This window comes from Meriones unguiculatus, chromosome 1, assembly GCF_030254825.1.
Source record: "Meriones unguiculatus strain TT.TT164.6M chromosome 1, Bangor_MerUng_6.1, whole genome shotgun sequence".
NCBI classification, from domain to species: domain Eukaryota; kingdom Metazoa; phylum Chordata; class Mammalia; order Rodentia; family Muridae; genus Meriones; species Meriones unguiculatus.
In genome coordinates this window covers 103,823,354-103,839,846 of record NC_083349.1, presented here as the reverse complement: position 1 = coordinate 103,839,846, position 16,493 = coordinate 103,823,354, and the positions used below count along the sequence as shown (strand labels likewise).

The 16,493-nt window shown below is 43.7% G+C and overlaps 1 protein-coding gene across 7 annotated transcripts in view; it reads left to right on the top strand.

Moving 5' to 3' along the window:
• Positions 1 to 16,493, top strand: part of Ltbp1 (latent transforming growth factor beta binding protein 1) — a 374,971-nt gene that overhangs the window by 355,343 nt on the left and 3,135 nt on the right. For all 7 annotated transcript variants that reach the window (XM_060364375.1, XM_060364381.1, XM_060364393.1 and 4 more), the window contains one exon: positions 13,796 to 13,918. In XM_060364375.1, coding sequence (XP_060220358.1) covers positions 13,796 to 13,918 — 123 coding nt within the window. The remainder of the gene's footprint in view (positions 1 to 13,795; positions 13,919 to 16,493) is intronic.

The window sequence follows — 16,493 nt, the reverse complement described above, 5'->3', positions numbered from 1 at the left end:
GGGGGTGGAATAGAATTGGGACTCAATGGTGGAACTCTTGCCTAGCATGCATGAGGTCCTGCTTTCATTCACAGAACCATAATTTTTTAAAAATAAATCTAATGTTTGGATGAATTTGCAGAGGGTGGAGGCTGGAAAGGTAATTGTTTGCTGGCCATCAATCTTTTATGAAAGGAACAACGTTTAAGAAGAAAATGTAGCTTGCTAAGGAAGATTCCTGACACATTGGTGCTTTTTTAATGTTTGCTCCTGAGTCTTGAGTCTCAGGGACCAGCAGAGCAATCCATACAAGCTGCCTTGGTTGCACATTGCTCATCTCTACAAGATGCCACTCACTGGGTAACAAGGGTCCCTACCAACAAGATGGCCAATGAAGTCACTGCCAGAGGGAACCCTGTTAGGATTCAGATTGTGAACAGCCCTGGGGGAAGAGGAGAGCCACTTCAAAGTGACGTAAAATAGCAACATGCAAAAAACGTTTAGAATGAAACCAGAGATCTTAAAATATTTCCAGATTTTTGCTAAGTAGTGATGTCTGATTCCCAATAACTGAATGGAATTCATGCTCATGAATAATCATGTAACCATTTAGTGTTAAATAATAGTACTTGGGTTAGGCAGGCGAGTTAGTGGCACAGGCCTCTAATCCCAGCACTCGGGGAGGCAGAGGCAGGCAGATATCTGTGAGTTCCAGGCCGGCCTGGTCTACAAAGTGAGTCCAAGACAGCCAAGGTTATACAGAAAAACCCTGTATTGAAACTCAAAACAAACAAAACCACCTCTCTCTCAACCTCAGTTTTCTTCGGTGACAGGTTTGTGGGGTGGGTGTGGGTGAGGTGGCAGCTAATATAACATTAATGTCTAGTGGTTATCAACTCAGATTACACCCACAAGTTTCCTCCCTTTTTGTTCCCAGGTTTAACAGTAAACATTCTATTTAGAATCAGCAGACTCAATAGAATTTATTAGAAGTTCTTTGTCTAATGCTTTAGCAGAGCTATTTATTTATTTTTCAATGTTTTTTAATTTTACCTTGTTTGTTTTTACCTTAACTGTTCTTTGCATTTGTACAATGCTTTCCAGTTTCATGTTTTTATGGGGTTTCTCTGTATGTGAACGTGTGTGTCCCTGCATCAAGCTGTATTTCTTGTACTTTTTTTTTTGGAGAGCCTTTTTTCTGTTTGTTTTGTCCTATTCCTGTTTTTACTTTGTTTTATTTTACTATTATCTTTTAGGTGCATTTTTGTTTTTTAGTAAAGAGAAGAAAAGAGTGTAGATTTGCTGGGAGGGGAGGTTGGGTGGATTTAGGAGGTGTTAGGGGAGGAGAACCATAATCAAAATATATTGTATTGAAAAAAATCTATTTCCGTAAAAAAGTAGAAAAACACATAGAAGCATGGAGGCATCCTGGAGATGTCTTGTTTCCTTACCTACTAGTTAAAAATAGAAAGATTAAATGAGCTCTAAAATGTGTGTGCACACATATATGTGCATGTGTTCTGCCCAGTTCACAAACTCCAAAAGACCAGGAATAAACAGACCCTACTGTAAATACATGAGGTTCTTTTTATTAGAAGCCATTACAAGCTGCAGCTTGGGCCCACACACCCTCACCGCCGCCAAAGCAGTGAGAGCCAAGCACCCTGTGCCCAGGCTAGTTGGGTGATTTAAAGATTCTGGTCCCTCCCAGCATGCCCAAGGCAGGGGCAATTCCTGCCTGGCAAGCATCTATTGGTCAAAATGCTATATTTTTAATTGATTGGCTATAGGAAGGTCCCCAGACCACTAATGATCTGATGTCCTTCCCTAGAGCCATGGGCCAGTATCCTAGCAACTGTATCTCTAGTGGGTGGGGAAAGAATGCAGTAAGGCGGTTCTTTCCCTCAGGGCATTCCTGGACTTCTCCACCCACCTAGTTCAGGCCTTAAATAATAGCTGCTGATTTTTAATCTTTTAGTCTCTCATTTTCCCCTTTCCCATGATCATTTGAAGACCCAATCTTGGGTCTTCCAGATATGACCCCTTGTATCCTATAGATTTACCTTTTTATAATGGAATCTAAGTACTATTAGTATATTGCTCTCAAGCATTTCTTTATGAAAGCCATCAAGGAATTGAAAATACAAGGCCCAAAGATAAAAATCAAAATAAGTAGGGGTCCCTTCATGGTGGATATAGGAGTAGTAAGCCAAAGAGAACTATTATCCTTTTTCTCTAGTGTCTCTCTAGGCTTTTAGCCCAGTTGCTGCAATATTAGTTTCCATTTCAGCTAAGCATATGCCCAAGATAAATATCTAATGCCAGGGAGCCAGCCCCTTTTGACTCAGCATTTCAGCCTGCTAGGTGGGATTTGGGCAAAGATCCATCTTCTGGAGCTTCTTCAGTGTTGATAGTTGGACTGTTGGCATCAAGGGCTAGGGAGGCTGAAATGCCAGTCAAAGCCTGGGCAATGGAGCAGTCCAAAGCATCTGGTTAGTTGATCCACCTGAAGAGGCAGGGAGCAATCATGTCAGTTTCCAGGAAGTCCAGATTTCAGCTTGCAGTTCATAGCTGATCCCAGAGCAGAGTTAAACAGGTGAAAATCTGCTGAGACAAATTCAGACTGGAGACAGAAGTTATAATTTGTCTATTAAATGGGAAGGACCAGGGAAAATCTCATCTGCTATCCTTTTGAGCTATGCCAGATCCAGGTCACATCCTGAAACTCATATGAATTTTTTGGTACACAAAAGGAAATATATATTCAACAAATCCAATATAACATTCTGAGAGTAACAGGTAAAACTGCATCCACTGATTGAGTATCAGCTGTTTGTTTTATAATCTTTACAAACAACTTAAGTGTATCCACAGTCTGAAACTCTAACACTTTAACTGTGGGCCCTGTTGGTAATCAGCCATCAAGGAAGCTCAGCCACCTTTTGTATGTTTAGACAGGAATACATTAATGGCTTTACTGCTAAACCCTACATGCTTGAATTTTTCCTAACAAAGTAACTAGAAGGAATAGGCTTAAGGTATTCCTAAATCCTGTCTACCTCAGAAATGGCAGATATTAAGAATACTATACTAAAAGCTATGACTTTTGGGTCAGATATACACATTAAATAGATGTTTTTAAAATGATGAGAAGCACCTTTAAGTCTATCTCCAAAAGACAACCAAAGGAAATGAAAATCTCAAGCTGGTGACTGAATAATAAGTCAACTTATCAGAACTCTACTGATCAATTTCAAAACTCTGAACTTCTGAAATTTTATAACATAAGCACAACAGTAGCAAAGAGGGGGGAGAAATCTAAAGTATCTCCCATTTTTAATGCTTTAAATTATTTTTATATCATTGTAAGTTATATTTATATGCCTTAAATCATTTACTTAAGACTCCCTAATCTTTTTTGCATGTATTAACCCTGAAACATTTTTTTCCAGACCAAATAACACTCTAGATTTTTATGATCTAAACTATATCCTCAGACCCTACATAAGCTCCATATTTTTTTTTTAATCTAGCTATATATCTTAAGACACAGGCAACTGACATGAATCCTGTGAGCAAGGCAAACCTGTTTTTCTTTCTAAATAAGAGATCTAGTACCTAGTAGTTCTAAGTAGCTAATGAACTGATCAATGAGCTAACAGTGGATCTAATTGTCTGCTCTTTAGTTGCAAAGCTACCATTAGCTTAGCATAACCGTCAAGGTGATCAGAGCCCTGAGAAGGATAAATTATAGGCTAAGCTAAATAAATATACCAATCCATGTGCCAATCAAAATGACAGAGATGACTAGTTAGTCCATCAACTAGGCAGTGTCCCTGGTTCCTGTGGTCTCAGGGCATCCTGAACAGAGGTGGTCCTGCCAGGCACAGAAGATGAGAGACTGCTTCTGTGGAAAGAGGAACATGAGAGATTGACCTCACCTTGCCTCTTGCAATGTGAAACAATGGCTCTCCAGGTGTTCACGGATTTGTCCACAGTTTAGGCTGGGCCTAGCAGTGGGCCAGTTGGGGCAGTATTGCCCAGTGGTTAGCATACCACAATCTAGAGTTGCAGTCATCTGTCGTTGTTCCCAATCTTCTCGGAGACCTTGGGGGAGCTATTGACAGGATTTTGGGACTCTGTCCCAATAAACTTACACATGTTAAAATGCCATATTCATCAGATCTCTGACAAGCTTGAGGGCTGGCATTTCTGAGTTACTCTTTGTCTTTATCATCTGTTCTAAACTGTGTCCTATAAAACAGAATGCTATACTCTCTAGTTCTAGCATATTTCTAAGATGCATGTTTTAGAGCTATATATTTTAAGGCAAATAGGCAAACTTCATAGTTACCCGTCCTAGGCTTAACCTTAAAGAAAAGCTAAACAAAGATACTAGGTAAAGCTCAACATCTTAACCAACTGCAGTCGTTAGCATAGCTTTAAGTCTGCTCTTTCTGAACTAAAATCAAAGGAAACCTTTTAATCAGATACAGTTCATAGAAAGGCTAGCAAATCTTGCTGATCCTACCACTTGCATTAAAATTGGACAGCAAAAGCTTTGCACTTAACACTAATCAGAGGACTGAACATACCTGAGAGACCTAAACAAAGATAATTGCAAACTCATGGCTCCACTCTCTTTATTTCTGGACCAGCATGGCGGCTGGCCACGTGTAACTGAACTCAGCTGGAAGCCCTAAACAAATATGGCAGCAAAACTACAGCTCCACCCTCTCTATCCTTGAACCATCATGGCAGCTAGCCATGTGTTAGCACAGGCTGTGACTGACAATACCAAACATAGCCATTAGGTGTTGCTGATGGCGTTGTTACCTCCCAAGATACAACAAGTTCTATGAAACATTTACAATTTTTTCATGGCCAAAAGTTTTAACATTGTGATCAAATAAGTTTTAGAACCAACTGCATAACAGAACAGTACAGAACAATTTTAAACTGTACAAACTATTCTGGCCATACCAAACCTATCAGACAGAATTCTTCCCCCTTAAAAGAGCATAAGAAAACATTTTGCAATGAAGAATCATCAGCCCTTTAAATGAAGTACAACATATTTTTAAATACAGTTCTTTCTCAAATCATATTAACTCTCTAGCTTTTTAAACATACATACATCAACTTTTTACAATATTCTATATACCTTTAGGTTCCTAGCTTCATTCTTCTGGCTTAACCAGACATTCTTACTTTAGACAAGATATTTTTTAAACATCTCTTGCTCTCTCCCTTGCTTTTTAGACAACATAAAAACTCTCATCAAAATCCTTTCCATCCTGACATGATCCTGCTGGAGCCCAGCGTCCACGATTTGATTTTTATAGGCAAAGTAAAAACAAGTTACATTAATACAAAAAAAGTTCTGAAACTGCTAAACTCTTTTTCTAAAATTACTTCTGTGTAGCAGATATGGTCCAAGGTCACATAAACAAACTCTAAGGAACTTAGAACAAGTTTTAAGGAACTTGGTGAAACTTCCTCTTTTCTCTGCCTCAAGGTAAAGACCAGAGTGGAAACATGTTTTTCCATAAACAAAGCAGCTTAACAAACAAACAGCTCTCTACAAGATACATTGTAAAAACTGCAGTTGTCTCAGCTCAAACCATATGGCTTGGTTTCATTTAGTAAAATTAATAAAATAAATACCAAAGTTTTTTTGTTCTCCCCCAAAGGATCAAGAAACTGTTTTAAGTTTTCTGTTAGACTACCCAAGATCATTGTCTAAAATGCCTGATAAACTTTAAACGTTTTATAGCCTTAAACATTTAAACATTTTTTAAAACCTGTTTTTGCAGTATCAAAATAAAGTACCCCTTTTGTAGAAGAGAAGTCACAAAGCATAACCATAATTTTAAAAGTCAAAACCAGATTTTAAAACCAGAATTCACCAGTGAAAACAATCCAATCCCTAAAACCAGGGACTTTTCCTCTTGAGCCCCATGGCTGTGTCTCTCAAGTGTGTCTACTCAGTCATGTCCCATTGCTTCTACAGACACCTCGAGGCCTTTCAGAATAGAAAACAGAAGGTAGACACAAACAAATACTGCACAGAGACACACACTGAGACAAAAAACACTCACCAGCCTGCCAAAAGCAGTCTGACAATTTCATTCACATCTCCATTTTTTTTTCTTCTCAACCCAGCGACACGTGCAGGTGGAGTTGGGAAAAACAGGGAAAGTTACAGGAAGTTCATCCCATAATGTCATCAGTTCAAGTCCTGTCTTAAGAAATGAGAACAGTCATCACAGACAATGAATCACACTCACAGAAAGGAAGCTGTGGCAAAAGTGAACCAAAAACCTGGCTTGCACCAAGGGTAATTTCCCGGGACCAAAACTGACTCCTTGAGGCAGGTACAACATCCACCCACAGGCTAAAACTGATTCTCCTGCTGCTACACCCCAGTGGGTGCAGGAGGCACTGGCGATGCTGTCCCAGGAGACACTGAGTGGTGCTCACTGGGACCAGGCAGTCTGGGCTTGTGAGAGCAGGCCTTTCGGAGCTTACAGTGTGGCAGGGTGGCTATGCCTTGCCCCAGGCCTTTCAGAGCCGGAAGTACAAGGTCATCGTGCTCGGCCATGTTGGAAGTATGTCTGGCAAAGGTCTAACAATTTTACTCCCAACAGACACACACACACACACACACAAAACAACAAAACAGGCTGGACAGATTACCCACCAAAATACTGATGAAGCTAGGGGCATCCCCCTGAACTTCAGCAGCTGTGACCACCAGTGTGTCCACTTTGGTCATGTCTTGCTACCCAGATACTGACACCCTGAGCCCTGAGGAATTTTCAGAATAGAGAACAAAAAGTATTGCACATACAGACTTTGCACAGAGACATTTAGACACTTACAGCTGCATAAAAACCTCCGGGTCAGGTTCCTGGAGTCTTGGGGTCCCGGGACGAGCCCCCAAAATGTTCTGCCCAGTTCACGAACCCCAAAAGACCAGGAATAAACAGACTCCACTGTAAATACATTATAAATCATTACAAGCTGCAGCTTGGGCCCACACCCCCCACCGCCGAAGCAGTGAGAGCCAAGCACCCTGTGCCCAGGCTAGTTGGGTGATTTAAAGATTCTGGTCCCTCCCAGCATGCCCAAGGCAGGGGCAATTCCTGCCTGGCAAGCATCTATTGGTCAAAATGCTACATTTTTAATTGATTGGCTATAGGAAGGTCCCCAGACCACTAATGATCTGATGTCCCTCCCTAGAGGGATGGGCCAGTTTCCTAGCAACTGTATCTCTAGTGGGTGGGGAAAGAATGCAGTAAGGCAGTTCTTTCCCTCAGGGCATTCCTGAACTTCTCCACCCACCTAGTTCAGGCCTTAAATAATAGCTGCTGATTTTTAATCTTTTGGTCTCTCACATGCAAGAGAGAAGAAGGACAAGAATGTGATACACACACTACCGGGGATTGACGCCAGGACTTTGTGCATGCTAGTCAAGCACTTGAGCATTGAGTTGTAGCTCCCATGATGATGATGATGATGATGATTATAGTTGAGGTAAAAATTCACATAAGACAAACGCAAGTGTCCTGAAGTAGACATGTCAGTGGCATTTGGTACATTCACAAGGCCCAAGCCCCGCTTTTAGCCTGAAGTATATATTCTGTTTCTCTTTCTAAATAAGTTCTTACTTGCTGTATCAAGAGAAGAAAAACAGACACACTCCTTATGGATGTGTTTCTTTTAATTTGTTGGGTTTTTTGATTGTCACTTCCTAGAGCCGGAAAAAGACAATGTCATGACTTGCCCACCCTCACAGTGAGAGAAACAGAAGTAGACCCCTTTACAAGAGGAACTCATGAAAATCCCTCCCATGTGCCCACTTTGCCCTGTTAAGCCTTACCTCCAGTCTGCCATCACAAGTAACCCCACTCCTTGTTTCTTTTGAGACTGCCTGAAAGTAAGTAAGCCTTAGTGTATCTCTCAAAGCCATATCTGCTGAGACTTAGGGGGAACCTTCCATATTGCCATGTTTCTCAGGTTTCTCTGTGTGGCTGAACTTAATGTTATTACAAGAACATAAATGTTTGAATCCAGGTTTTAGGAGAGGACCTCCATTTTTTTTTTTAATTATTAATTCAGTTATGTTACTGCATTTGTAGCCAACATTCTCTTCTGTCAGCTAGTCTGGCTAGCTAGCAGTGATCTGATGGGAAACACGGGGAGTGACTACATGGGAAGACCGACCTTCATGGAAGGCTGGGGGTGGGCAGGCTTGATTGGTGTATGGCTGTGAGTTTCCTCAAAGTGTTATGGTTTACAGCAGTCCCACGGAATATAAACCCTGCCAAGACTTTAGACTTCATTACTTCTCTGTCCTCGACAAGTACAATTTAATTGAACATTAAGCAATTTGATCTCTTTCACCTAATAAATCGAGCAAATTCAATAAACATAAATCCTGCTAATGATGGAGCTGACCCTGGTGGAGCTGAGCTCATGGATGTTCTTGCGTATGAGTCTCCCTGGAATTTGAACCACAGATGCTTATGGCTGAACAAAGTGTTTACCTGATGCTCGCGCTCTGGGGAGTGCAGTGAACATTTTTTCTAGGATGCCAGAAGAGCAGCTGCAAACAGAACTCAGCTTGGCAGGTGGAGCACTTCCACACCAAGCCCTGCGCTGGCATTAGACATGTTGTGCTATAAACTGTCGAGCTCTGGTGAGACACAGAAAAGTGCTAATCACAAATCTAAATGAGACTGTATGCTGACGTGTGTGGTGTGGCTCACCGGAACTCCAGGGCGCACGCTTGCTGACTCCCCTTTCTCCACACGCTCTCTGCAGTGACCAAGGTGTATAAACTTCACTGCTAAGCTAATGCCTCTTTGTCTGTCTGGTTCTGGGTGTCTAGTTAATTTGGTTTTGGTTTTGGTGTTGAGCTCAGGGTGGCTTTGAACTACTGCTCCTCTTGCCTTTGCCTCTAGAGTGCTGGGATTATAGACATGTGTGCCCTCAGCTGTTTTCTGTCAATGGTACCCAGACCCTCTGAGATCTCCCTTTCTCCATTTGCTGCTCACTTACAGTCTGAAATGCAGAGTTTCTCCTATTTTTCCTTCCTTTCCTCTCTCCTAAACACTACGCTGTTCATCCAGTTCTCACCAAGTTCATGCTATCCTCAAGCTCTGATTGCATGAAATGCAAGCAGCAACAAATGAATCACTTTCCATGTAGCTAAAAGGAAGAGTGGGGCAAAGCTTATTCCATTGATGGGGGAAGCGAAATTCAAGGAAACAGGTACAGACCAAGAGCTAACACAAAAGGAAATGAGGACATGAACCCAAGTGTTTCCAGCCTGTTGACTCTAGGTCTTTTATTTGATGTGTGTGTACGTGTGTGTTGTGGCTGGTTGTGTGTATGTTGTGTGTGTTTCATTGTGTATGTGTTGTATGTCATGTGTGTGTCTGGTGTGTGTATTGTGGTGTGCATGTGTTGTTCCTATTTGTGTGTATATTGTGTATTGTGTGTGTGTTTGCTGCATGTGGTGTGTATGTGGTTGTTGTGGTGTATGTGCCTCTGTATCTGTGTGTGATGAGCGTGTGTGTCTAATTTCCTACCACAGTTCCACACTTTTTAACTTCCTAGAAGCAGGCTGACTGTCTGCCCTACCCTGAGCAGAATTTATTCTCTAAAAAAGACAGGCACGCAAGGCAGTCTTACTGAGTCTTACTAAGTTCTAGTTAAGTAGGCTGACTGAGGCCTTTCCGTCCCCTTCCTTCACCAGCACGGGATGGAAGAGTCTAAAATGATAGCTGCAAGAAAAAACAGCCTTTGGCCATTTTAGTTAAGGAAGAGTTTCTATCTGACTAGGCTAAGCAGTCACTGTGGCAAATGCTCACTTCCCTCCTCTCCCCGATAGCACCATCATCAATTAATAACACTTGTTTAAATCTGTAGGAAAAATACCTGGTAGAGAAATCTGAATGGAATGTGACCCCTCTTCTTACTATGGAAGACTTGGGCCTTGCTCTTCCCGTACAGACACAGGTTAAATTTCATTGCTCTGAATGTTCAGCTCCGGTGTTTGAAAACCCAAATCTAGCCTCTGCTTCATTTCTAAAAGTTGAATTTAATCTGCCTCAAACAACAAAAACTTTGCCTCCTGGTTTCTCGTATGCCACGGTGGCACTGTGACATGTGACTGTCCAGCCCAGCCCCACAGATGTGTCTGTCATCAAGAATGGAGATTTCCTGCCAGGATATAGTAATGTGCTTCCCGTTGCGTCTGACAGCAGGGGTCCCAGACCCACTGGCTCCAGGGGGGTAATTTAAAAAAAAATGTTTTTCATTTAAAGTAGAAATCAAAGCAGTTACCATCTGTTGTGTGAATCTGCCGTGCCAGGAAAATTAGTGTGATCAATGGCCTGGATCCCTTTCGACCACTTAGTGGTGGTGTCCCCTGCCACTCCATGTGTCCCTTTTACAGCTTTGATCTAGAGCTGAGCATGTGTGCTCAGGGAGGTGGGGAACGCCATGAGTAGGGGAGAGCCATCAAGGTGTTAATATTTCCACTCGCTGTTCATTTCGCTTTTCTGTTTGGCTGGATCCCCAGATGGAAACATTCCGTGGGGATCTCAGAAAGGAGGGCTCTCAGGATCTGCTTATCGAACCATTGCCCTGCACCTAGCACTTGCCGACTAGATGATTAGCTGTTATTGGTGTGCATCAGAAGAGAAAGTTTTAGAAAGCAAAGAGACCTTAAGGACAAAGTGTGCTGTGCTTATACTCATGGTGAGCTGGAGGAAGAAACAGCCAAGGTTCTCGTGGGTTCTCCTGGGGAAGCTGTGGAAATAGTTCAGGGATCTGCTATTCTTGGCCTGCGTGCTGCAGCCAGCCCTGATTCACTGATGGCCCTTAAGCTAGACTCCCGCAGTGAGCCAGACCTAGGGCTAACCACGACCAAGCTACAGTGGGTTTCTCTTGGGGAATGAGATGCTCAGAGGCCAGAACCTGCTAGAGATTTGTTCTCCTCAGATTCTGAGGCTGACACCTTACCTACTTACCTATGCCTCATTGGAATGTCCTGAGCTATCCCTGTGAGCCATGGAAAGATGTGTAAATAGAACTGTACTCCAATCTCTAAATCTGTTCTCTATTCCAGGCCTTCCTAGTTTATTCAGGCACGCCCCATGTTTTATTGGATAGCATCCTCTCTCTAGAATCTGAGCTTTGTCACCCTGGTGCTAGAACGTGTATTGATGTGGAATGTGGCGGCACGAGTCTTTGATTCCAGCCTTGGGAAGCAGAGGCAGGGGATCTCTGTGAGTCGGAGGTCAGCCTGGTCCACACTGAGCTGCAAGGCAGCGGTGTGCATCTTCAGCTCCCAGACAGAGCATGTGCACAGAAATGTTTTGATAGTCTGAGATCTGACCAAAACTGTCTTGAAGCTTAACATGCAATATGTTCAAGACAGCGAGGCTGCAAGCCTGAGTAGCAGTGCATGGCAGGCAAGGGGAAAAGAGAGATGAGGCATGTCTCAGAAATACCATCCCCCATCCCCCTCTACTGCCCTCTCTCCAGCCTGGGTCAACTCTGGAAGCTTCTTTAGGAATAACTTAGCAGTGGCTGGCCATAATTTCTGTACCTTTGATTAGGTCCTCCTTAAAGTTAATCCAAACTCCTTTTTCCTGGACCATAACGCATGCACATCTACACAGCTGTAGTTCAAGTATAGCGTTCAGGCAGCTGTTTCCAGACACTGTCTGCCTTTCCTCTTCACAGCCACCTGAGGTCTCTCCTTTGACCCTGATAGAAGGGGAACGCTTGCAGGAGTTAGTCACCTCATTGCTCTGTGGCGGAGAGCCCAGGACTGAAGCCAAAGAGCACTGGCCAGTCCCTTTCTGTGTCATTTGACATCCTTGGGCCTTACGCCTCAGGCTCCCGAACAGCTGACAGATGTCCCGGAGGGGAATACTCAGCCATCTCTGGATTATGTCTTCCAAAGTGAGCATATGCTTTGATTCCTTTTTGACATCCACTCTTGATCACACTGTGGCTTGGCTATAAAATTTCGAAAGAAGTCCTCCCTTTGAGATGTACAGCAAATATATATAAATTTTAAAAAAATCAGGAGAGATGATCTCAGCTCTTAAAACTTGTAAACGTTTGAACAATTCTGCTCTCAGAGGAGAGCATGTAGTGCCTTTTCAAATGTAAAGCACAACTGACAAAGGGTTTGTGCTCTATTTGAAGCTGTTTTTGTTTTGTTTTTGGCTTTTTGTTTGTGTTTTGTTTTCGGGTAAAGAGTCTTGCTCCATGCCCTCTGATTTCCTCCCTGAAACTATTATGTCATCTCACAGAATGGCTTCATGCAAAGTGTAGGGAACAACTGGGGTCTGGACACTTGTGCGCGAGGCGGGGGTTGGGGGCAATGGGCAATGGGACTCCTACCCTATCCCATAGCTCAGTGGGTTCTGAGGCCTGGTGCTGTTCTCAGAATGTGTGGGCTTTGGCTCTTCACCTTCCACCCAGGGAGGAAAGCAAGCCTTCACAGCTCACACTCGCTATTTCCTTAAAGCTATTTGCTTAGAGAAAGAGGGAGCGTCTGTGAATCACAGTGCACATTCATGGAGGTTAGAGGACAATTTGCAAGAGTCAGTTCTCTCCTTCCACCGTGTAGGATCCTGGAATTTAACTGAGGTCATCAGGCTTGGTCAAGGTGCCTTTAATAGGCTGAGCCATCTCGCTAGACTCAGTATTTTCAGTTGTGTATAGGAAGAAACAAACTGGAATCTTTCGGCTAAGTGTTGTGTTGGGTGATTGTATCGACATTGTCCATCCAGTCTGGAGCCTAGTACCTGGCCGCCTTTAAGCATCCTGTTGGAGTATTTGACCTCTAGGAAATTCAGACTTTTCACTAACTGCTAGACACTGTGCTTGGGGAATGCATTTTCTGTAATTCACACATTCAGCACATGAAGCATTTCTCTCCAAAGTTCCCAAACAAACACTATTAATCGTAGGAAAGAGTTCATGGCATGCATTTAAATCACAGGGCTTCTCCTAGTGGAGGAGAACCAAAATCCCATGGCTTGGTTGGAAGTGGAGGTTAGGAATCCAACTGTTCTACCCTAATCCATCTTGGAATGGGGATGTGGCTACTGAAAGTGGCAGCCAGTGTTCCAGAAGAGATGCTGGAGGCAGCGCTGTGTAGCCTGGTTACTGACTTGAGCTCTGGGGCCGCTGGACACCCGCTGAGATGTAAGCTTTGTGCTTTCATGTCTGCACTGGTAAAATGCAGGTGATAATAAGGCAGAGTGGCAGATGCTCTAGTGAGTGGCATGATGATTCCATGTTTACAGCAGCACAGGGCAGAGAAAGTGGTGTGTGATCATTAGTTTCTTGTTGCTTTGCTACCCCTACTACTGTGCTCATGCTGGCTGTGGTGTCCATCATGCTTTCGTCCTGTTCATCGGGCCTGGAGAATCACCCAGTCTAACGCAGAGGAGCAGCTGCTGGGTTCAAGCTGAGAATTCGAAGATGCTGTTGAGTCGCACTGTGAATGCCAGGGATTCCCTTTTCCTGTGCCCTGTAGACACATGCTTTTCACAAACTACATGGATGGGTTTTGCCAATCATCAGCTCTTTTAGGTCATTGCTTGAGAACTTTATGATTGATCCTAGTATTCAGCATGTGTGTGTGCCCAGTTCCCATAGAGGACCCCTCAGGCACATCCTAGATGGCTTCTGAACGGTGTATGTGATGCCAGGCCCACTGCTCAGAGACTGCGGTGTGCACGCCTGATGTAACCCAACAGTGTCCTTTTCCTCTCAGATGACTATGCCCAGCTGTGCAATATCCCCGTGACGGGGCGGCGGCGGCCATACGGACGGGATGCGTTGGTGGACTTCAGTGAGCAGTATGGCCCAGAGACGGATCCTTACTTCATTCAGGACCGTAAGCACAGTCATTCAGTCACGTCAACTTAAGCTGTGGATCAAGATTACTCAGTGTTTTCAAAATGTGATCCTTGGGAAATTGTTCTGAATGTGTATCTGTGGGTCTTGGTCTAAACCTACCCATCAGAATATCTGGGTGGGACCCAGCAGGCTGGCTTCATAATCCCCTTGGGTTATATTGCCTACTGCTCTGGCTAAGAGTCACCCAATTCCAAAGTTAGTACTGCATGGGGGACTATTGTATTTATTTTCTTTAAAGTAACGAAAATGATCTTATTGTTACAATTGCTACAGCTCAATCATTTCTTTTTCATATGAAGTCATGGTCTAGTTCCATTTCCCTACAAGGAAATGACAAGTGTTCACCACACCAAGTTGGTCTTTACAAGTGTTTTAGAGTGGTGTTAAAAAAAAAGTACTCTCTTGGTCAGAAATGGATGTTTACGAATCTGCTTGTGAGGAGATTTATTAAGTAAGAAGCGATGCGTGCCAGCTTCTTCTGGATTTGTGAGCAGAGCTTTCATGGGGGAGGCAGGAGTGAAATCATGTCCCCTCTAGAAAGGAAGTGCCCTAAAGCCTACAGACAGAGGACCCTATGTGAGGAAACCACACACACACAAACTCGGTGTCCATGGGAGAGACAGCTGTGCTTTTAAATAGGGAAGAGTGAGGTTTGAAAGCACAACAGTTCAGAAGGAAGAGGGTGACTGGCTGGACAGGAACTTAGCTGCATAGTAATAGAGAAATGCTAATTCAGGGACCGCCCTCATTCTCAGGGGATGGGCCTCCCTCAAGCAGCTGTACCACATTCTCACGTGCTGGATCCTCCTCGACCATGGACTCTGGGGCTCAGATTTTAGAGCTGCTTTATCGTTACAAAAAAAATATTATGAAGTCTTTTCTTCTTTTGGGCCCTATCACCTATTTCCAGAGGCCCCCATTTGGTAGCGGCCCTGGAATAGCACCCATGAATTTATAGTTGTATTTGGGGTATCTGAGTCCAGGGGGCTTTGTCTTCTTTGCTTACATTTAGGGAGAGAAGATACTCTTTTGATCCCTCTGTTCTTTGAGCTCTTTGGTCAGATCTACAAATCCAATAATCCAAGTGCTGATGAATGAGAGAGAAAGCATAAAGTTTAATTACATTTCCACATAGGGGGGAGAGTTCACAGTACAAGAATAAATTTAAGGAAGTGGCTAGCACGCTCTACTTTGAGGTCTTTAGATAGTGAACAATAAGGTTGTAGATGAAGGATGACACAGGATTATCAACATTACTATAGGATAGTAAGTTCTGTCGATCCCCGAGAGACTTACAGGTGGATGGGGGAATGGTGAGAAGTTACCGGAAGGTTAGAGTTACTTCCAAGAATTTGTTCATTCGTGTTTGCTGCCACCCCAACTACAAACCTCCCCAACCAAGGCTGTTTTCCAGCTTGAGTATGTGAAGGCCTTCCATCCATGGAGAATCTTTACAGTTTCTTCCCCAAAGGCAAGCCAGGTATCATGTTCAGAAGTAAACAGTTCCTCAAGTGACTTCGGCTTGAGTCAAGATACCAGTTGGGGCAACTCTGAGATGACACACCTTTGACCCCTTCAAAGGCTGCTGTGTTCTGATCATCCAGCAGAATGCCCTGTTTCTGCCATCCCAGCCAGGCTGATTATCGAGTACTTGTATGACCCCTCTCCGAGGTCACATACTACAAGACAGTTCCAGAAGGTTCCTGTTGTCCCTTGACAGGCCTTCCCGGATAACCACTGCCCCATTCCTAACGTTTGTGTTTAGCAGCCTTGCTTTTATATCAACAAGACATGGCCCTGAGCCTCTTCAGGAAACAGGCCTGAACGCATCCACAACCACAAGATTATGTTAACATCACATCACATCACAGTGAGGGTTAGAGATCAGTAAGCCTACTCCTAAAAAAAAAGGGGGGTGGAGGGGGGAGGACAAATGTCAAGATCCAAAGAAAGCCCATGAATCCAGAAAGAGTAGGTAAGAGTTTAACCAAGGAACCCTGACGCCCCACAGCTTGTCTGTGTGGCCTCTGCCACATTACAGTCCACATTCTACGACACGCTGAGCTGTCCTGAACTTTTCAACCCCGACATGACTCTGAAGCTACAGAAACTTCTCCTCAGCCCCGTCTGCTCTCTGGTCGGTAGCAAGGGCTCCTGGCTTTGCTGCAGAAAGGACCACACTGAGTAGCCAGTCATGGAGGAGAGGCTAAGTGAGAGTTCTCATCACCTTCATGGTTTGTGGTCTCCGTCTTCAGTTTGAACAGTGTTTCCCAAATCAGAGTTCATTAGTGCAGAGATTGCCATGTTTTCCTTTGAATGGCTAGATATAGTAATTCTGTAGACTTCTCAGGTCACGTGGTCTCTGCTGTAGCCACTCAGCTCTGCCGTGGCATCAAGAAGATAGCCACAGAGGGTTGCAGTGGCTAGTGGATGCAGTTGTGTTCACTTACATAAACAGGTACCCGGCCAGATTTGGATCAGGGCTTGCCTGCCAGATTTAAAATCCAGAAGGCCTGTTTTAGGAGGTCTTGAGTTCCAGTTGTTAATGACAC